At 44.6% G+C, this 22,026-nt stretch overlaps 1 protein-coding gene across 4 annotated transcripts in view; it reads left to right on the top strand.

Annotated features, from left to right (window-relative positions):
- Positions 1 to 22,026, top strand: part of DLGAP3 (DLG associated protein 3) — a 385,428-nt gene that overhangs the window by 224,821 nt on the left and 138,581 nt on the right. For all 4 annotated transcript variants that reach the window (XM_083173479.1, XM_083173477.1, XM_083173475.1 and 1 more), the window contains exon 3: positions 18,307 to 19,356. In XM_083173479.1, the coding sequence (XP_083029605.1) occupies positions 18,364 to 19,356 (993 nt within the window). In that variant the 5' untranslated portion in view covers positions 18,307 to 18,363. The remainder of the gene's footprint in view (positions 1 to 18,306; positions 19,357 to 22,026) is intronic.

The following is a 22,026-nucleotide window of genomic DNA, read 5'->3' as shown; positions in this document are numbered from 1 at the left end:
GCTCACTGCCCAATACTGCCGTATCTACCCTCTGGTCTGGGGCTCACTGCCTAAATACTGCCGTATATCATTATCTACCTGTCTGGTCTGGTGCTCTCTGCCTAATACTGCCGTACCTGTGTGGTGTGTGGCTCACTGCCCAATACTGCCGTATCTACCCTCTGGTCTGGGGCTCACTGCCTAAATACTGCCGTATATCATTATCTACCTGTCTGGTCTGGGGCTCTCTGCCTAATACTGCCGTACCTGTCTGGTGTGTGGCTCACTGCCCAATACTGCCGTATCTACCCTCTGGTCTGGGGCTCACTGCCTAAATACTGCCGTATATCATTATCTACCTGTCTGGTCTGGGGCTCTCTGCCTAATACTGCCGTACCTGTGTGGTGTGTGGCTCGCTGCCCAATACTGCCGTATCTACCCTCTGGTCTGGGGCTCACTGCCTAAATACTGCCGTATATCATTATCTACCTGTCTGGTCTGGGGCTCTCTGCCTAATACTGCCGTACCTGTCTGGTGTGTGGCTCACTGCCCAATACTGCTGTATCTGTATAACTGCCTGCTGGTGCATACTCACTGACATATATAATTGCACTCCAGTGGCGCTGTTCTGTGACATAACTCCACAATAATAATGGAGATCCAAAATATGGAGGTTAACAAACAAAGGAAAGATGAAGATGCACTTCCTCATAGTTCTGAAGCTGCAGCCACTAGTCATGACATAGACGATGAAATGCCAACAACGTCGTCTGCCACGGCCGATGCCCAGTGTGAAAGCAGAGGGCATGTACAATTGAAACCAAACTTCCGTAAAAGGAATAAAAATATGAAATGTAAATCGTTGGAAGAGAAACTTAAACTTGGCAATATGCCATTTACGACACGGAGTGGCAAGGAACGGCTAAGGCCATGGCCTAACTTCATGACTAGTTGTGCAGCTTCAGATGACGAGGAAAGTCCTCCTCCTCCTCTCTCCCCACCCAATAGGAAATCAAAGAGAGTTAGGCTGACACCGACTCAAAAAAGTCTGACAAAATTTCAGAAAAAAAAAAAGAAAAAAATTCAGAAAATAAATCTGGAAAAAACTCATCCTTCTAAAGACATATCCCAAATCCCCACGGAGAGTCCGAGGGTGGCGGTGGTTGTGATGCCGGACCTTCCCATCACTGTACGTGAAGAGGTGGCTCCTTCCACCATTTGCAGTACGCCCTCTGCATATGCTGGAAGGATCACCCACAGTCTAGTTCCAGATTTTATTAGTGAAGGTGATGTTGTACACCAGGAGGAGGATATTGATGTAGCTGGCACTGAGGAGGAAGTTGTCGAGGAGGATCAAGACTTGGTTTGCTTAAATGACGCACCAGAGGGGAATGAGGCACCTGTGGGGGAAAAAGTTGTTGTCCATGGGATGAAAAAGCCCATCGTCATGCCTGGACAAAGGACCAATAAATCCACCTCTGCGGTCTGGAATTTTTTTTATCCGCATCCGGACAACAAAAGTATTGCCATTTGTAGCTTATGTAAAACTCCAATAAGCAGGGGTAAGGATCTTGCCCACCTAGGGACAACCTCCCTTCAACGTCACCTAAAGACGCGTCATGGTTCAGTGTTTAGTCCAGAAAGTGCGGCTAGCAGTCCAGCGACACCTAAATCACTTGGTCCTCCTTTTGGAGCCAAATGCCTGAAAAGCACACCACCAACTCCCTCCTCGACAAATTCCTCCTCGATCCGGATAGGGGGGAGTCCTGCAGTCCATCTCACCTGCATGAATGACTCCATAGATTCCTCCGGAGGATCCTGCAGCACTACGCCTACTACTACTACTACTGCCGCTGCTGCTGCTGCTCCTGGAAGTCAGTCATCATCCCAGAGGGGAAGTCAGTCATCATCCCAGAGGGGAAGTCGTAAGACCGCTACGTCTTTCACTAAGCAATTGACCGTCCAACAGTAATTTTCCATGAGGATGAAATACGACAGCAGTCATCCTATGGCAAAGCGGATAACTGCGGCCTTGACAGCTATGTTGGTGTTAGACGTGCGTCCGGTGTCCGCCATCAATGGAGTGGGATTTAAACGGTTGATGCAGGTATTGTGTCCCCGGTACCAAATCCCGTCTAGATTCCACTTCACTAGGCAGGCGATACCCGCGATGTACAGGGAGGTCAGAAAAAGTGTCCTCAGTGCCCTGAAAAATGCGGCTGTACCCACTGTACACTTAACTACAGACATGTGGACAAGTGGATCAGGGCAAACTAAGGACTATATGACTGTGACAGCCCACTGGGTAGATGCATCGCCTTCCGCAGCAGCAGCAGCAGCAGCAGCATCTCCTGCATGCCAGCTCCTTCTTAGGCAGGCTACGCTGTGTATCACTGGTTTCAAGAAGAGGCACAACGCCGACAACCTCTTAGAGAAACTGAGGGAAATCATCTCCCTGTGGCTTACCCCCCTTAGACTCTCCTGGGGATTTGTGGTGTCGGACAACGCCAGTAACATTGTGCGGGCATTAAACATGGGCAATTTCCAGCACGTGCCATGTTTTGCCCACACAATAAATTTGGTGGTGCAGCATTTCATAAAAAATGACAGGAGTGTGCAGGAGATGCTTGCGGTGGCACGCAAAATTTGCGGACACTTTCGGCATTCTGCCACAGCCTGCCGAAGGCTGGAGCGGGAGCAAAAACTCCGCAACCTGCCCTGCCATCAGCTGAAACAAGAGGTGGTGACGCGCTGGAACTCCACCCTCTATATGCTGCAGAGGATGGAGGAGCAGCAAAAGGCCATTCAAGCCTACACAGCCACCTACGACATAGGCAGAGGAGCGGGGCTGCACCTGACTCAAGCGCAGTGGAGGCTGATTTCCGTGTTGTGCAAGGTTCTCCAGCCGTTTGAAGTAGCCACACGTGAAGTCAGTTCCGACACTGCCTGCATTAGTCAGGTGATTCCCCTGATCAGGCTGTTACAAAAGCAGCTGGAGAAAGTGAGGGAGGAGCTAAAGCGGAGCGATTCCGCAAAGCATGTCGCTATTGTGGATGAAGCCCTCCATACGCTTTGCCAGGATACGAGGGTGGTCAGTCTGTTAAAGTCAGAGGAATACATTTTGGCCACAGTGCTCGATCCTCGGTTTAAAGCGTATGTTGTGTCTCTGTTTCCGGCGGACACAAGTCTACAAAGGTGCAAAGACCTGCTGGTCAGGAGATTGTCATCTGAAGGGGACCGTGACACGGCCCCAGCTCCTCCTTCATTTTCTCCCCCACCTGTGCCTGTGAGGAAACAGCTGCGATTTCCCACACAACCCGCTGGCGGGGATGCAGGGCAGACAGGAGGGAGTTTGGACATCTGGTCCGGACTCAAGGACCTGCCAACGATTGCTGACATGTCTACTGTCGGTGCATTGGATGCTGTCAACATTGAAAAAATGGTGGATGATTACTTTGGTGACAGCATCCAAGTAGACATGTCAGACAGTCCTTACCTGTACTGGCAGGAAAAAAAGGCAGTTTGGAAACCCCTGTACAAACTGGCTCTATTTTACCTGAGTTGTCCCCCCTCCAGTGTGTACTCCGAAAGAGTATTCAGTGCAGCGGGGAACCTGGTCAGTGAGCGGCGAAGAAGGTTGCTCCCGAAAAATGTTGAGAAAATGATGTTTATAAAAATGAATTATCACTTATTCAATGAAGACCAGGAATTGCCTCCAGAGATTATAACTGGACCTGTGATTGTGGAGTCCAGCGGGGACGAATTGATAATCTCTGAGAATGAGGAAGTACACACTGAAGGGGGCGAGGAATCAGAGGAGGAGGAGGAGGAGGATGATGATGATGATGAGTGACGATGACATCTTGTTACTGTAGAGCCAGTTTATACAGGGAGATATTATGAATTGGTTTATTTTTTGTGGGGGCCCAAACAAACCAATCATTTCAGCCACAGTTTTGTAGGCCCTGTCGCTGAAATGTTTGGTTTGTTAAAGTGTGCATGTCCTATTTTCGCAACATAAGGGTGGGTGGGAGGGCCCAAGGACAATTCCATCTTGCATCACCATTCATTATTCCTACTGCTGAGAGTCATTCATATGTGGGACTTGTCTTTTCAATGCATACAACTGTTTGCATTCCACCTCATTGCTGCACCTTCATGGGTGAGAATGTGATCTCCCTGACCTGGAGGAGTCAGGGCTGTTGCCGGAAGGCTCAATTACACTTCTTTTTGGGTGGCTACACTTTTTTTTACCTGTCTGGTCTGGTGCCCACTGCTGAGAGTCATTTTTAATGAGGGTATTGTCTTTCAAATGCATACAACTGTTTGCATTCCACCTCATTGCTGCACCTTCATGGGTGAGAATGTGATCTCCCTGACCTGGAGGAGTCAGGGCTGTTGCCGGAAGGCTCAATTACACTTCTTTTTGGGCGGCTACACTTTTTTTTACCTGTCTGGTCTGGTGTCCCCTGCTGAGAGTCATTTTTAATGAGGGTATTGTCTTTCAAATGCATACAACTGTTTGCATTCCACCTCATTGCTGCACCTTCATGGGTGAGAATGTGATCTCCCTGACCTGGAGGAGTCAGGGCTGTTGCCGGAAGGCTCAATTACACTTCTTTTTGGGTGGCTACACTTTTTTTTACCTGTCTGGTCTGGTGCCCACTGCTGAGAGTCATTTTTAATGCACATCAGGGTCAGGATCAGGCACATCATAATTAATAATCAATCAATCATAATCATAATCAATCAATCATAATCAATCAATCTATCATAATCAATCAATCATAAATAATCAGAATCAAGCCTGGGCGGCTGCAATTAAAGTTCTTTGTGGGCGGCTAAAGTTTTTTTTAGTTTTCCAGTTACTGCAGTTTTATACATAGCTTGGTTTTTGTAAGTTGAAGACTTGTCAGTGCAATTTTCTTTTACAATATCCTTTATCTTTGCATGGACTTTATGTATTTGGTTAGCATTCTGAGGTGTACACTGACTGCCTTCACCTTGAGCATGATCAGTTTCTGAAGCGGCAAAAATCCTTTTGTTTTGAAGATAGTCACTTTCTTTGCCGTTAGTTGTACAGGCTGACCTACTAACAGACACAGTTGCTTCGGAACAAGTTGTTGGAAATTTTTTAGGAGATAAAGCTGTACAAACCTTCTGGCCCCCCTTTTCAATTTTTAATTGATTTGCAAACATTTTGTAGTATTTGTCATATGTGCATAGCCTTTTAGAGAGAACTGCTTTTTCCTTATCAGATAACCTTTGTAATGATTTGACCTTCGCATCTCTCTCCTTTTTATTTAATGACAAGAACGATGAATACTTCTTTAATTTCTTCATCAACTGTTCTTTATTCATGAAATGGTCCGATAAAGCCTTTCCTCAAAACTTAAGTAAAGTTATGTTTCCTTGATAATACTTTCACAGCTCACAAAATTCTCATCACTGGCTTCCTTTTCTTTGCCACTTGATACCTTGTTTTCACAATAAAGATTGGTTTCTTTTTGATGACCAGTTGGGTACTATTAGTTACACATCTTTTTGGGCGGCTAAACTTTTTTGGGGGAGGCTGCATTTAAACTTCTTTGGGGGCGGCTGCAATTAAACTTCTTTGGGGCACAGGGGCACAGGGGGTATCCTGTAGTGGGCTGCCACACATTTTTTTAAATATGGATCTTTCAGCACAGAGACCAACTGCACATCAGGGTCAGGATCAGCCAGGTTGTTAAACGGGGTTTCGACAATCAATCAATCACATCATAAAATTAATTAATAATCAATCAATCAATCAATCATAACCAGAATCAAGCCAGATAGGGGTCTTGTTAAATATTAAACTGACCAAAACAGATACACACACAACTAGTACTGCCTCATCTACCTGTCTGGTCTGGTGCCCACTGCTGAGAGTCATTCGTATGAGGGACTTGTCTTTTAAATGCATACAACTGTTTGCATTCCACTTGATTGCTGCACCAATCGCCCACTGCTGGTTGCAGCTCTCACCCTGCATTAATTTGGGAGTCTGCCACTGCAGTCTTTTTTTTTGGAGCCTTGAGACTTTTCGGGATGCTGTACTAGCCGACACCTTTAGGTGGACTCTGGTCTGTCTTGTATCCAGCACAGTGGTCTCGTGTGCAAGAGATTGTTCTCTGTCCTCTTTTGGATTTGTGTCACCATCACCATCTTCATGGGTGAGAATGTGATCTCCCTGACCTGGGGAGTCATGGCTGGGACAGGAAGGCTGCAATTACACTTCTTTTTGGGCGCCTGCAATTACACTTCTTTTTGGGCGGCTGCAATTACACTTCTTTTTGGGAGGCTACATTTTTTTTATCCTCCTTTTTTAATCCTCTTATCTGCACAGCCGGGTCCATCAGTTACTGCCACTGCTGCAACCAATGCTAGTGATGGTTACGCATGCCCTATGGCATCACCACGGGCAGCAAAGTTTTCCAGTGCTGCATGGAGCAACAGTTCGCTGGCTTTCCATTTGACATCATCGCTGTCAGCATCCTCCTTATCTGCACAGCCGGGTCCATCAGTTACTGCTAGAGATGTGCGGGCTCGGATTTCAGAGATCCGAGCCCCCACGGACGTCATCATTCCGAGCCCGATTCCGAGCTGCGCTCGGAGATTCCCACCTGACTTGGGTCCGTCCGCGTGATTAGAACGTCATCTCCTGGCGCCGGATTTCGCGAGGCTTTATAAGTGGCTGACGCGCCCGCCATCTTCACTCCAGTCAAGTAGTGGGTTGGGAGAGGGTGTGTTGGTGCTGCTGCTGGGGCTTAAACTTGAGCTTGACCTTGAGCGCAATATTTTGCAATTATTTACCGTCATTTTTGTTCCTTCTAGGGGGCTGAAAACAGACTCTGTTGGAGGTGGTACGGCTGGTAGGGCCTCCTTTGTAACAAGAGTACGTGACATATTGGTCAGCGTTTTAGTCCGTAGTAAAGGTACTGTTGGGGCAGGCGGTGTAGCACTGGGAGCAGTGTACGTATCATTCTGTACAACTTTATTGAAAGGTAATGTTTGGCCAAGTGAAAATTGGTTGCCCAATGTTCCTGGTCTTTTCTGTAAAGTATTTGCAGCTGTGAATTTCATCTGTTTGGAAGGGATGGGAGCAAGTTCCATCTCATCATCATCATCATAGTCATCATCCTGAGATGAGACCTGTTTAACAGGCTGGTGGTTGACCACATTTATTCGCATTCCCTTGACAGAGTTATTCAGACCTGAAATGGTCTTGTGTTGTGGAATCTGGATGGTTTTTGTGAGGTTTATTGCCGATGAACCTTGTGCCATAGGTGATTTATCCTTTTGCGCTCCTGTGACAGTGCCCCTGTAACGGTGTGGTGTAAAATGGTACCTGAATCTGGAGCTGATTACGGCGGCAGCTTCTGGATTCCTCACGGCTTCTTCCGGAGAACCTGTGGCAGGGAATGGCACAACCCAAGGAGAACCCACAAAAGACAAGGCTACTACGGCTAGCAGCAACAAATATTTATTTAAAGGAGATATGTAAATGGGTTGCTGCAATACACTCACGTACTTATGCAAAACAGTCACTTTATATCATTCAGTAATTAAAGCTATAACTAATCAATGACCAGATTAACGAGAGAACGATTACGCAATAAATTACATCACAACAATAACAATATGACAGAATAATATTACGTCACAACATGTCCGCCAAGTGGCGCTATGCACCCTATATACACTGCGCAGTAGTCCCTGGTGCAAAACAACACAGTTCCTGAATTTGAATAACGGTCCCGCGAAGGAAATCCTCACAAGGTGATTAGGCCATAACTTAGTGTGCACACTACTTTTATGTATAACAAAAGTGATCAAAAATCCTCTCTAAGAGGGGCAGGCAGATTCCCATCCCTTAGGGCAATCTCCTGTATCAGAGGCAAACAGGCAGTCCTGTTAGTGGGGGTATCCAACACCCCAGTACCTGAACAATCAGCTGCAGTTGCCAGCTCCTGCTGGTCACGACTCCTGGCTGGCCACTGCCTGTCTTGGGTGCTGTGTGGTCCTCTGGGTGACTCCCAGATGGGCGGCAATGTCCCTCTCTGCCTAGTTCCGTGCTGTAGGTCTCTGCAGTCACTCCTACTGGGCTCTATCTCCCTTCACATGCTGCTCACCCCTTCTTCTGGTCAGCAGTGCTGGCTGTCATTAACTGCTGGGTCCTTGCTCCCAGTGCCTGGTCTCAGATGTGTGCTTCTCTCTGCACAGCATCTCTGTCTGCATGCTTCCTGGCTCAGGATACAAGCTCTTCTCCCCTCTGCACACTTTCTCTCTCTCTCACACACTGCTGCTGGGATCACCTCTGACCTCCCAGCTTCCTGTCTCATGTGCAGGGGAGCTGGGACACTAGGACACTAGCTGAGTCTGTTAACCCCTCACAGACCTGCAGCTTCCACAAGCAAAGGAGGTTTTCCTCTGAGCAGCATTGGCTGCAATTAAAATCTCTTTGGGGGCACAAGAGTACACCAGGGGTGGACTGCCACACTCCCTGGGCAGCCAATCAGGGGGTGTCAGGCTCCCTGCACGTGGACTGAGCTGGGGCTGTTTAACCCCTCACATCCCTGCAGTTTTCCTCTGAGCAGCATTGGCTGCAATTAAACTTCTTTGGGGGCACTCCAGGGGCACAGGGGGTATCCTGTAGTGGGCTGCCACACAAGCCCATTCACATTTTTTGAAATATGGCTATCCACAGGTTGTTCAGTCTGCCATTTGAGATTGGGATCTTTCAGCACAGAGACAAACTGCACATCAGGGTCAGGATTAGGAAAGTTGTTAAACGGGGTTTCGACCATGAATCAATCACATCATTAAATTACTTAATAATCAATCAATCATAATCACAATCAAGCCAGATAGGGGTCTTGTTAAATATTAAACTGACCAAAACAGATACACACACAACTAATACTGCCTCATCTACCTGTCTGGTCTAGTGCCCACTGCCTAGTACTACCGTATCTACCGTCTGGTGCCTAGTACTTCCTAGTACTGCCTTATCTACCGGTCTTGTGCCTAGTACTGCAGTATCTACCGTGTGGTGTCTAGTACTGCTTCATCTACCTGTCTGGTCTGGTGCCCACTGCTGAGAGTCATTCGTATGAGGGACTTGTCTTTTAAATGCATACAACTGATTGCATTCCACTAATGAGAGTAATTGATTGCTGCACCAATCGCCCACTGCTCCTCGGCTGCACTGTGTAAACAGTGCACAATCAAGCCAGATAGGGGTCTTGGTGCTTGTTTTGAGGTTGTAGCAGGGGAGTGCAGCTACGAGTCGTAACACCTTGAGAGAAGATCAGTACTTCTCTAACGGCAAAGGACATCCTCCTCGACAGAGCGCACAGCTTCACGAGGGACGCATGTGAAGCAGTGAGCAAAGGGAACACCCGCCTAGCGAGCCAGATCACCTGAATCCACCCTAGCGATCAATAGAGTTACAGAAGTCGCAGCCAGATAGAACTCTTCCAGCTGCCACCTAGTCATTGATTAGCCCCCTCCACTCCACCCATTAGGCAATGATTGACGAGACGAATGGTAATAATAAATAATAAATGAATCACCAAATTAAAAATCAGATGAAATTAATTATAAAAATAATCATAATCACAATCAAGACAGATAGGGGTCTTATGAAATATTAAACTGACCAAAACAGATACACACTCTGCACCATCGAGCAGGTGATCACTGACATGCCAGGTGCAACGGTCTTTAGCACCCTGAATGCCAAGTGTGGGTTTTGGCAGATCCCTCTGGACAGAGCCTCTTCCATGCTTACTGCCTTCATGACCCCTATTGGGTGCTACGTCTTCCTACGCATGCCCTATGGCATCACCACGGGCAGCAAAGTTTTCCAGCGCTGCATGGAGCAACAGTTCGCTGGCTCTCCCTTTGACATCATCGCTGTCTGCATCCTCCTTATCTGCAAAGCCGGGTCCATCAGTTACTGCCACTGCTGCAACCAATGCTAGTGATGGTTAAGCATGCCCTATGGCATCACCACGGGCAGCGAAGTTTTCCAGCGCTGCATGGAGCAACAGTTCGCTGGCTCTCCCTTTGACATCATCGCTGTCAGCTTCCTCCTTATCTGCACAGCCGGGTCCGTTAGTTACTGCCACTGCTGCAACCAATGCTAGTGATGGTTTACATTACATTACATCTTCCATCTGCCACCTTAAAATTGATTAGCCCACTCCCCTACACCCATTAGGCAATGATTTAAGAGACGACTGGTAATAATAAATGAATAATAATCACAAAATTAAACAATCAGATTACATTATCACACAATCAAGCCAGATAGGGGTCTTGTTGGATGTTAAAGTGATCGAAACAGTTACACACTTGCAGACAAACTCTGTGCTGCACAAAATGCCCACCGCTCCTTGGCTGCACATGGTAAACAGTGCATGATCAAGCCAGATAGGTATCTTTTATGGGCCTATTTTTTTAAACTGCCATCATGTCTGCCGCTGCAGTGCCACTCTTACATGAGCCACGTGTTTGTGCCGCACACTTGTGTGGCTTAGCATAGTTATCCAGCTACCTCAGTGCAAACTTTGGCAATAAAAACAATATTGTGAGGTGTTCAGAATACACTGGAAATGAGTGTAAATGAATGTTATTGAGGTCAATATAGCGTAGGAGCAAAAAAAAAAACACAAAATTCTGCAATTTTTGCTGTTTTTAGGCTTTTTTAACAAAAAAATCAGAACCCAAAACCCAAATAAATCCAAACACAAAACACTTAGGAGGTGTTTTGCCAAAACCCATTAGAACCCAAAACCTCAAGGTAATCAGAACCCAAAACCCGAAAAGTGGCCGGTGCACATCTCTACAATAAATACATAAATGGGATGATTAGGAATGGGATATTTTGTGTACAATTTTACTCAAATAATATTTTTGCTATCAGCATTAACAATAATATACTGCAAATCAATGTGTAACTATCAAGCAAACTAAAACATTTTATTGTTCATTTTTGATCAAAACATTTAACTTTCCAGCCACTTGTCCAGGGATTCCATTTCTCCGAAAGTCTTAACACTTCCACATGTGCCCAGCAAACCATTACATGGCAGTTAATTGCATTCACCTCTCAGATTCAGAGGGTTATATAGAAACTTACCCATGCAAAAGAATGCCCACTTCAATTGCATAATTTGCATAGGGCACAGCATGATTTCAGAAACATCATTGACATCATCGCACATTGCTTCGCCACGCAGAGCCTGAGTGGCTCTGTAGACATCAAAGGCTAAAGTTGGCCATACATTTACAGATCGATTGTCAGATTGGGCTGGTTGGAACAAAAACCTGGTAATGGATGAGTGACAGTTTTTGGCAGTTTTCCAGAATTTCAATGCAAATGGTCAACTGAAATTTACTCTTATCCATTACCAGGTTTTTGTTCCAACCAACCCAATCTGACAATTGATCTGTAGATGTATGGCAGCCTTAAGTTGATCTTCATGGATGTACAGTAGCAAGTGTGGTTGCAACTACTAATATATGCACTCAGAAACTGCAGTTTCAAATGCCATAACTCTCCGTTAACCTCCTCCAAATGCTGACTTCCTGTGAGCCACTTTGCAACTAAAATTTTGCAGCACTCACAAATCACTCGCTGCACATGTGCAGTGCAAAAATCGATCAATATGCATACAATAGCTGCTTTGCGTACACACCCGAATGACTCTTAGAGGAGGGGGATTGAGAAAACCAGGGAGAAAAGGTTTGTGTACCTTGGGGTTAACAGGTTTGTGGGAAAAGTGGAAGTACCAAGGTTGAAATACTATATACATTATGAAATTTATTTACAGGGGTTGGGATCATTTGGTCTATTGCATTATGGTAGAAAGTCATTAGGTCGAATCCATTAGGTCGACATGCTAAAAGGTCGACATGATTCTAGGTCGACATGGGAAAAGGTCGACATGATTCTAGGTCGAAAGGTCATTAGTTCGACAGGTCATTAGTTCGACAAGGTCATTAGTTCGACATTGTCTATGTCGACATTCACAAGGTCGACATGGGGTTTTTCACTGTTTTTTTACCTGAATGTCAACACAGTCGACATGGACACAGTTTAAAGTGCACTGCATCCCCTCGCATCGCTCGCTGCGCTCGCTATGCATACCATAATGCAGTAGACCAAATGACCGCATCCCATATATATATATATATATATATATATATATATATGTGTCACGGTGGCTGTGTTAGTTCAACGTTTCAGCTGAATAAAAGCGCGACAAGCGCTGAAACGTTGAACTAACACAGCCTCCTGTTGTTATTGCCACGAAGCCCTGAGTGCCGCCGCCACCGTGACATATCCATTGGGCCCCTGTGTATACAGTGCCCCCCCCCCCCGGAAGGCACCAGGCAAGTTCACTACGTATCCGGAGATGAGGTATAAAGTATACTTGTTATTGTATTCCTCTAATAGGAGTACAAACTACAGTACTATATTGATGGGAGTGAGAGTAGTTCAATTGTGAATGTTACATTGGAGTTAACCAACAAGCAGAATGGTGTAACCTTGGGGCATGTTCAGCATATGTGTAAAGAACTGCCAATTTTGCTGCATTAGCTCCAACTCAGGATAGAGGTGGAGGGGTACATTTTGTGGAGATTATCAATGATCATGTACCATCTAGTCAGCAGTTATTTGAATATTGTGTTTACAGTAAATAGTTTTGATGGTTATGGTCAGAACTGTTCATTATAAGAGACATGTTGATAATATTGTCTTAAAAGGCACCATTAGGGTTGCCACCTCTCCAGGATTTCCTGGATTCTCCCTGAATTGGTGTCAACCCTCCAGGACATTTTTGCAGTCTTCCGGATTCTAGGATCCCCCCGGAAACCGGGTGACTTTGAAAGCCTCCACAGCCTCCCAACTGAGTGTGCACACTGTCAGGGGCATAGAGAGGGTGTTTCTGAAAGGCCACAGGGCATGCACAGTGCGACTCCAGCACTTACGAGTAGCTTCCCACCCCACAGCTCCCTCTGCCTCCAGAAATATTGAAACTGGGCCGCAGGAGAGGAGCGGACGGAGGAGCACTGTGCAGCCAACAGCTCAGGATGCTGCAGCAGTGCTTCCTCCCAAACTGAGCATCAGAGGAGAGATAAGCCGACTGCTACTGTGTATAAGTCCCAGGGCAGTGCCGTCTATGCTATCAGCTTAGGAAATGGTGAGGTCAGTGTGGAGGGGGGGGGGGGGGATTTGTGTGTGTGTGTGTGTGTGTGTGTGTGTGTGTGTGGACGGTCAGTGTTTGGGGCCGATATGCATTTTAGAGAAGTGAGGGGGTAGGGGAGGTTGCTGTGAAGTTGTTGCATTATTTTAACTTCAGCAGACTGACTTTGCTGATCATCTGATTATTTTATACAATCCACAAACTATTCCATTGAACCATGGCATATTTTCTTATTACACATTTGTCTCTTCATGAATGTGGAATTTTATTTAGATCTGATTAGAAAAAGACACATTGAATACAACCATAAATATGTCTACACACTTGGCCTTTTATATCTGGATTATGAGTTGCACATATCTGAAGATATGTCAAAATTAATATCTGGTATACAGACACATCAAAGCCGTGGTAAGATAGTTATCACTATGATCTGATGTCTATAGTATACTTGTGTCCAAATGAGCCATGATCATTATCAGAACAGTAGCTGGGAGAGTAAGTAGGGAGGTTCAAAATGCTCTGTTCCAGTTGCAGAGGAGGAGCTGCAGAGCAGTCGAAAATTTAAATAAGAGACACACCTACTGCCAGTGAGCCTCAGACAGTGATGTTTGGCAGTGATTGGTGTGACAGTAGGTGTGGCTCCCCTGTACTGCACTGTAGACCCACATCTGTAACTGCCACTGGCAAAAAAGAGAGAGACTAGTACTTTCAGTTTGGGGCTGGTGGTTTGAAAAATTAACAGGTTAAACCCATTATGCCAGGGGGATTCCCTGTTGAGGGGTTCTCTTTTAAACTAAGTACAGTAAGTCCCTGTAGTAAGAATGGGGCAGATGTATTAAGCCTTGTTAAGAGATAAAGTGGAGAAAAAGTGAAAGGTGATAACATAACAGCCAATGAACTCCTAACTTTCACTTTTCAAACATAGCTGATTGGCTGGTGCGTTATCACGTTCTATTATATCTCTACTTTATCTCTTCACCAGGACTTAATACACTTGCCCCAAAATATTATAAATATGTCTAGGGCTTGATTAAGGGTTTCAGCCACCCTAGGCTAATACCCCCCTCCTTCCCTTCCACCAATTTTTTTTGCTCATTCTCAGCTCCATTCATATTGCCACTTACCACCCTCTGACAAATGTGGCAGTGGCATCCAGTGCCAGATTAAGGTCTAAATGGGCCTGGAGCTGAAAATTATCAAGGGCCTATTATGCGCAATAATAGGGGTTGTGGCCAGCACCTAATAATGTTGGGGGGGCGTGACCAGTGTTCTGTTTGGGTGGTCTGCTCATGGGTGTTTCTCTATTTGTGTAAATACTTTCAACTAATTATATATGCCTGGAAAAGGCAGGGGGCTGGCATAGGAAAATGCAGGGAGATATATTGGTGGGTGCCCTCCAAAGGTGCACCCGCAGGACGAAAATGTCCTAAGATACTTGAGGCGGCACTCCAGTCATAATAAAAATACTGAAAGCCAAAACTTGGTAGACAACTTTTCAGCACCTTTTATGCGGTCACCGCAACACAATAGTCACCCCCTTATACTGTACTTGCCTCTTACACATTATGCCGCATGGAATGAGCTAAAACTCATGCCGACTGAGCCAAAATTCACACTATGGCACACAGATTGAGTCAAAATTCACTTTATGCCACACAGATTAATGTAAAATTCACATTTTGCCACATGGATTGAGCCAAAATACACACTATACCAAACAGATTGAGCAATAATGCACAATATGCTTCATAAACAGGTGTATTGCACACCAAAGGCGCGCATAAAAAATTTACACCATAATGCCCATTACATATTAAGCCACACACCATAATGTCCATTATGTATTATGCCAAACACCATAATGCCTATTAAAAATTATGCTACATAAGTGCTGCTTACCGACATGCTCATTGTCAGGGGTTCCATGCTCATTGCCAGGCGTTCCATGCTCTTTGCCATGTGGGATTACATGCTCATTGCCAAAGGGGAATACATGCTCGCGGTAACTGGGGGACAGCCGCCAGGCAGAAATGACAGCCATTGACCGCCGGGCAGAGAGCAGGGGGCTGCCCGGCTGTATTCAGAGCACTGCAGGTCCGGGAAATAATACCCCTTTCACACCAGAAAATGCAGGGACTTACCCGGGAATATGGTCCCAGGATCATGCAGGGACATGCAGGCCCGGGCTGTCTCCTTTTACACCAACCTAGTCCCTGCATTTTCTGGTGTGAGGGGGAGAGAAAACCCTCCCCCCTTTAAACAACAAGCTATATCTTTGGAACCGACTGACCCATTTACATGTGGGCTTCGAATGATTTTGGTCCCGTGAAACTGGGCCGTTTGGTTCCAGAGAAATCTGTCCTCAAACAACATGAACAGCCATGAAATTACATTTCAGAAATGAAAAAAATCGGTTTACCCACAATATCTCTAGAACCAATATGGACCAGCCTGGTATCAGATTGAAGGCCTCGAGCTTCTGTGATGCCGGAGGGGGAACTGGCAGGCGTAGGAACCAGGTCGGGGTCGGAATTAGCGGGTCCCATGTTATCCTATGGGGAAAACGTTCCAGCTTTGCCTGGCGATATCTCCGGTTCCCACAGGGCTAGTAATGCGGGGCCGGCTCATTGGCTCTCAGCTACAACATGGGCCTATTTGGAGAGTGGGCCTGGAGCTGTAGCTCCATCAGGTCCATTGTTAATCCGGCCCTGGTGGCATCAATCACAACTTTGGCGGGGGAGCCAGCTGCGGCTCTCACAGGATCTCCTCTTAACAATCCCAGCATGCACCACTGCTCCCACAGTTCCCTGGGGGGGGGGGGTGGGGGAGGTCTCATGAGACCTTGCTCGACCTCAGCTCCAGCAGCACCAGGAATCGCTCCCATCCAAGCACAATCTATTGTGCTGGTGTTGTGCCCCCCAGGACCTAGCGGCCCAAGCCGGGTGGAACAGCTGTGATGCAGCAATATGTACAATAAGGAGAAATAGAAGTAACATGCTGCTTGGTTTTAATTAATGCACAGCGCACTTTCACGTTGTTTAAGAAATAACTTCTGTTACATATATGTATAGAGAGTATGAGGCTATGTATGAGGTAGATGTATTTGCGTTACACCGCAATGTTAAACTTTGTAGTCCAGCCCGGTTTTATGTGTGTTTTTTTAAAGTGATTAGTAGGACAGGTATAAATACCCTCCTGCATTCTTACCCCTCACACCTTGAAAAAGGGCTAATGTGGAAAGCCTGAAAGGCGTTGGTGAGAGGAGGGGCACACAGCAGATGGTGAGACCTTTTACTATTTTCAACTAGTAACCCTCTTTTCCCTGATCCAGACACAGGGAAGGAGTTCTCTTTTGGTCTCATCCATCTCTGTGTGGATACTTTTTAATTTTTGGTTTTACTGTATGTTTTATTACATGTCTTATGGATTAAATTACACTTTTTGCTGAACATCCCTGTATTGGAGACTTTCATTGCTGGGAGGAAAGTATGTGTGGACAGAATAAAGAAACCTTTCAATGAAAATAGGGCCTCATATTGAGGTGAGTGTTGGTCCAATAAGGCTCCTGTACATTGGTTGTGTGTGAATACTTTTGAACAAGTGAAGTTGAGGATTTGTTCCAGATTTAAAGATACCCTTACGTGAGAATAGGGCCTTGTTATAAAGTCAGTAACGTTGGTGTATAACATTGAGGGATATCTGAACACATGGCAGGAAGCCAGGGCATTTTTTCAATAGAAAGCTACCTTTATGTGTACGTAGGGACCAAACTTGAGATCAGTAAGGACTCCAAGGGTCCCATAGAGAATTTGAAGACTACCTGGGAAACCATACATCTGTGCAAGATATTTTTGGGTGCACTACCTGGTGAAGGTGTTTTGGAGGATAGCGCTGAAGTGTATTTCCAATTTTCTTGGCAGCCTAATCAGCCTTTCATATGATTCTCAATATAACTAGATAGCGTTTTTTTAATATTTTTACAAATTGTGGTGTGTTTTTGTTTACTAAGCATTGGTGCCCGGGAATTGTTCCAATTCATTTCTGGTATATGAGAAATCATTTTTGCATTGTATGAGTGGGATTGCGTTTACATGAGGATAAAATAAGATATTCCTCTTTTACTGAATTGAATTAATTTGCTTTATTTCTCACAATTTACAAACGTTCTAATTAATCCTAATGAACCCTGTCTATACGTATAGAAACTTTTATAAATAATGGTGCCTTTGAGTATCCAAATTTCTTTACACCTAAGTCTTTTGGGTTATTTATATGGTTAGGGTCAGGATTCACTTCTGTTTGTCCACATATTTTAAGATGGGAAGCTACAAGCTCTAGTTTTTCCTATTATACTGACCAATATAAATCTAAACCCAAGCACCCTGGCAAGTATCGCAAGGTACTCCAGGGTACCACGGCACACAGTTTGGGAACCACTGGTGTAGGAGAATAATATTTCTAATCAGCACTGTTCTGCTAAGCAGAACATCAAGTTAGAGGTGGCCTCCCAACTACCACCACCATAAGACACTGCAGGCTGTGAGAGGAACAATACTGTAGGTCAGTGCCTGAAAAAATATCACTGTCCCACTAGAATCGGGGCAGATGGTTGTTCCTTGTATCAACTGTGCCAAACAGTCCAGCCGGAAGTCACCAGAGAGATGATATATAGACAAGGTAGTGGGGGCTGAATATTGCAAAGACCGTACCAATCTGAAACTTTTGTAACTCCCCTGGACGGGTCAATCCCACAGTGGGAATAAGAATGTGATAAGGGTGGGCTATTGTGAGGGCTAGAGAGATGAGTCACTGGTGGTGATACTCTGCAGGGATTCTATAATTTGTATTGTATTTCTGAAATATGCTGTGCTCTTTACCACCTTTGCTTTAACACAATTTACAATGATGTTATGATTCGGCATTGTTACATTTCTGTGCATCTGATTTCTAGTTAAAACTATTTCATTAAGACTCTAATATGTATTAGAGTCTTAATTTACTAAGACTCTAATATTTATTCTTCCTATTGAACTTCTTGATTATCTGGATGTACCTGTGTTAATTTTCTACTTTATTATTTTAGGTAATCCCAGGGAACTGGGAGGGGCAAGAAAGATGTCGCTTGTTCAGTATTAACAGGATGAAAGGTTACCATGGGGAAGTCAGCCAGTTACAGCCTCCATGCCATTGTATCCCCGAAACCCGAGAAAGAGCATTGGATTTCTCTCATCACGTTCCAGACTTCCGCAAGTCCTATCCCCGCAGCGCCTCTGAGTCCTGTTCCTTTGATCTGCACTATTGTCCTTCTAGGAGTGGCGGCGTGATACCAGATTGCCCTGGTGGTTCTTTGAGCATGCCAGAGCCCAGGTCCTCCAGTGGTGGCACTTACCCCAGAATGCACCACAACCCCCAGCAGTTTGACTGTGATGAATGTATGGCCATTGCTCACACCTCCAGCAAGATAAACCGCCTGCCCCCAACGCTGTTGGACCAGTTCGAGAAACAGATGCCCCTGCACCATGATGGTTTCCACACCCTACAATACCAGCGAACCAGCACCACAGAACAGCGCAGTGAGAGCCCAAGTCGCATTCGCCACCTCGTGCACTCAGTACAAAAGCTGTTTGCCAAATCCCACTCCCTGGAGACACCCTCTAAGAGGGAATACAATGGCACTAGATATGAGGGACGTGGGGGAGAAGGCTACCAGCACTCCCAGTCTCGGCATGTTAAGAGGAGTAAAAGTAAAGACCGCAAGTCGGAACCTAAGCACCGATCAAAAATGGCAGGTTGGTGGAGCTCTGATGACAACCTTGACAGCGACAGCAGTTTTCTGGTGTCTGCACGTCATGCCATGGAGCACGGAGCTCCCTTTGGAGTGGACACTCCTGAAAGTGCCTTCAGAGACTTAACCTTGAAGAGTCTAAAGGGTGGAGGTGGAGAGGGTAAATGCCTGGCTTGTGCTGGAATGTCTATGTCTCTGGATGGGCAGACACTTAAAAGAAGCACGTGGCACACAATGACTGTCAGTCAGGCACGAGAGGCCTATCCAAGCTCAGGCGGTCACCATCAGGACAAGATGCTGATGCTTCAAGATGCCAAGGGAAAGGAACGAGGGTACCATTACTTACAGGTAGGCACAAAAAAAAATGTGTTTTGACTCCATTCAATTGGTTATTAACAAAGGTGCTAAAATATTATCCTGTTGTGCAAATTTTCTTTTAGAAAGCCATACACCAATTGCTGTGTTGTGCTTGTTTGCACATGATTTACCACTTTAAAGGGTTGAATTCGTGTATTCCCAGACAGGATATTAGTGTTGGTGTATACTTACTCATAGGAAAGCACAGGAAAGAAGACGCTAATGTTATCTTCTTACTGTCCTGACTTCATTCAGATATACAGAGGTCACAGAGACACTTAACAAAAGCATTAAGAGGTTACGCACCTACAATATATACTCAAGGCAATAAAATCCCTTCATTTGATGATGAAGTGATCTGTACATACAGTATGCATTTATTGTGGTTAGTACAGTTACTTATTTATTAACAGTTTCTTATATAGCGCACACATATTCTGCAGCACTTTACAGAGAATATTCGAACATTCACATCAGTCCCTGACCCAGTGAAGCTTACAATCTATATTCCCTACTACATGTACACGCACCCACAGACATTCTAGGGTTAATATTGTTAATAGCCAATTAACCTGCCTGTATATTTTTGGATTGTGGGAGGAAATCATTACCCAGAAATCATTACCTGCAGTACCCGGAGTAAACCCACGCAAGCACGGGGAGAATATACAAACTCCGCACATTTAGGGCCATGGTGGGAATCGATCCCATGACCTTAGTGCTGTGAGGCAGTAGTACTAACTAATACACCATGACCCTAATGTCATGAACTTGGGGGATTTGCAGGATTTAAAGCAGAATTTTTTCTTTTAACAATGCCTGCCTGGATTTGCTTTAGGAAATAATGCCATTTTAAATTCAGTGCCAGAAATCTGCCATTTTTAAAAAAATCGCCATTCATTTAATTTTTCCTAGAGAGTCCTGGCATAAACAGCATGGACAGTGTCCTACAAAGCCCTTATTGCCTCGCAGTACAACTCTGATATAAAGAAAGGAGCTCTGGATTACTTAGCCTTTGAAGACCTAATTCTCAACGTATTCATATTTACGATGAATAATATATTATTTGCAGTTTGGTTTCTGACCTTACCTGTCACATTCTCTACTCGGAAGAGATCTATAGTGTAATTGATATGCAAGCTGCGGAGCACTGTTTCTGACTTTCTGTGTTTAATGCTAAGCAATGAGCATATTAATCTTTATTCAGCTATAATGCAATCAATGTATATGAAATATGCAAATCTAAATATAAAATATGCTACAGCGAAAGTGGAATGTAGCACACAGAGAGGTATTGCTGAACCTTCTAAATATATTTAAATTATTAATAATGATTTGCGAATGCAGTAAGGGAAAATCACAGTGATATATAAACCATTAACCGATGACCCTGACATTGTGTACGGAGATTGACCTGACATTGATGCTACTGTGAATGTTGCCTTGTGTGGGATTTACAGCCGTATGTAAATCCTGTTTTGCTGTTGCTGTCTGTGCTGAGTACAAAGTAAGATTTTCAAAATGCAAAAGTACTGATGAGTGCATGTGCATGGTCGGTACGACAGCATGTATACCTTTAAGGAAAATATACACACGCATAGACACATAGATGTATGTTATACATGTTCTTTAGCAGTTATTGGCTGCATATGCATTTCCCTATATGTTTCTGTATGTAGGTGCTTCCCTGTGTCATTTTTCTGAATATGCTACTTAATAATAAATTAATGGTTGTAATATACTAATTTCTGCATGATTTCAACATATTTTAATTGTCATTTAACCACCAATCCCAAAGGGAATAAATGTTTGAAATGTAACTTTACTTACTGTCATTTTATTCAGTCATTTGTATAACAAAAGAAGTTTTAAATGTTTTAAAGGACATAAGGACATGCTGCTGTTACATAACTAAACACTACTAATGAGTCAGTTAATAATGTATAATAATGTACAGTATAAATAAACTTCTTGTACAGATCTGCGCCACTTCTTAGTGTACACTCACTGTGGCCAAGACCAGTGCTACAGACAGTATTATGTATGGAATACTATTTAAAATGTCCCTCCCAAAATGGCAGCTGCCTCAGAGGAGGCAGTTGTTAAGGATGCTAGAGGAGGGGATGGCCATTTTTGGGAAGCAATTTATTAGTGGCTCAGAGATGGAGGCAGGCATGTCTCCAAAGTTAACAGCAAAAAGTAGACTGCCCTTAAAAAAGTGGATTATTATTATATTAAAACTATTATAATAACACAAATTTAAAATACATTATACATGATTATATGGTCTAAACCAGCCGGTACATAAAACACAAAAAAGCATATATAAAAACTGTATAATAACCAATTGGGTATTGCTAATATTGAAAAATCACCTGATGACATCACTTGACCTAACCTTTGCATTAAGCACTGTCCGTGTTAGTGGCTAGTAGCGTAAAGGTGTGTACACACAGGTTATAATCGCTGGCAATATGGTCGCTGAGCAACCATATTGCCAGCGATTGGAGTGTGCACCGGCGCTGATGAAAAGGAGACACTGAGCAATATATTGCTGAGCAATATATTGCTCAGCAATATATCGCCCCCATGTTTACACAGCTTTAGACAGTCATTGTGGGTTAGCCAAAATGAGGGTTGGTGTCATTTATCCTCAGATAT

The sequence above is a fragment of the Crinia signifera genome, chromosome 2 (genome assembly GCF_055691185.1).
Source record: "Crinia signifera chromosome 2, ASM5569118v1, whole genome shotgun sequence".
NCBI lineage: Eukaryota > Metazoa > Chordata > Amphibia > Anura > Myobatrachidae > Crinia > Crinia signifera.
The sequence above is the reverse complement of the archived record's forward strand: the minus strand, read 5'-3'. Positions and strand labels throughout refer to the sequence as shown.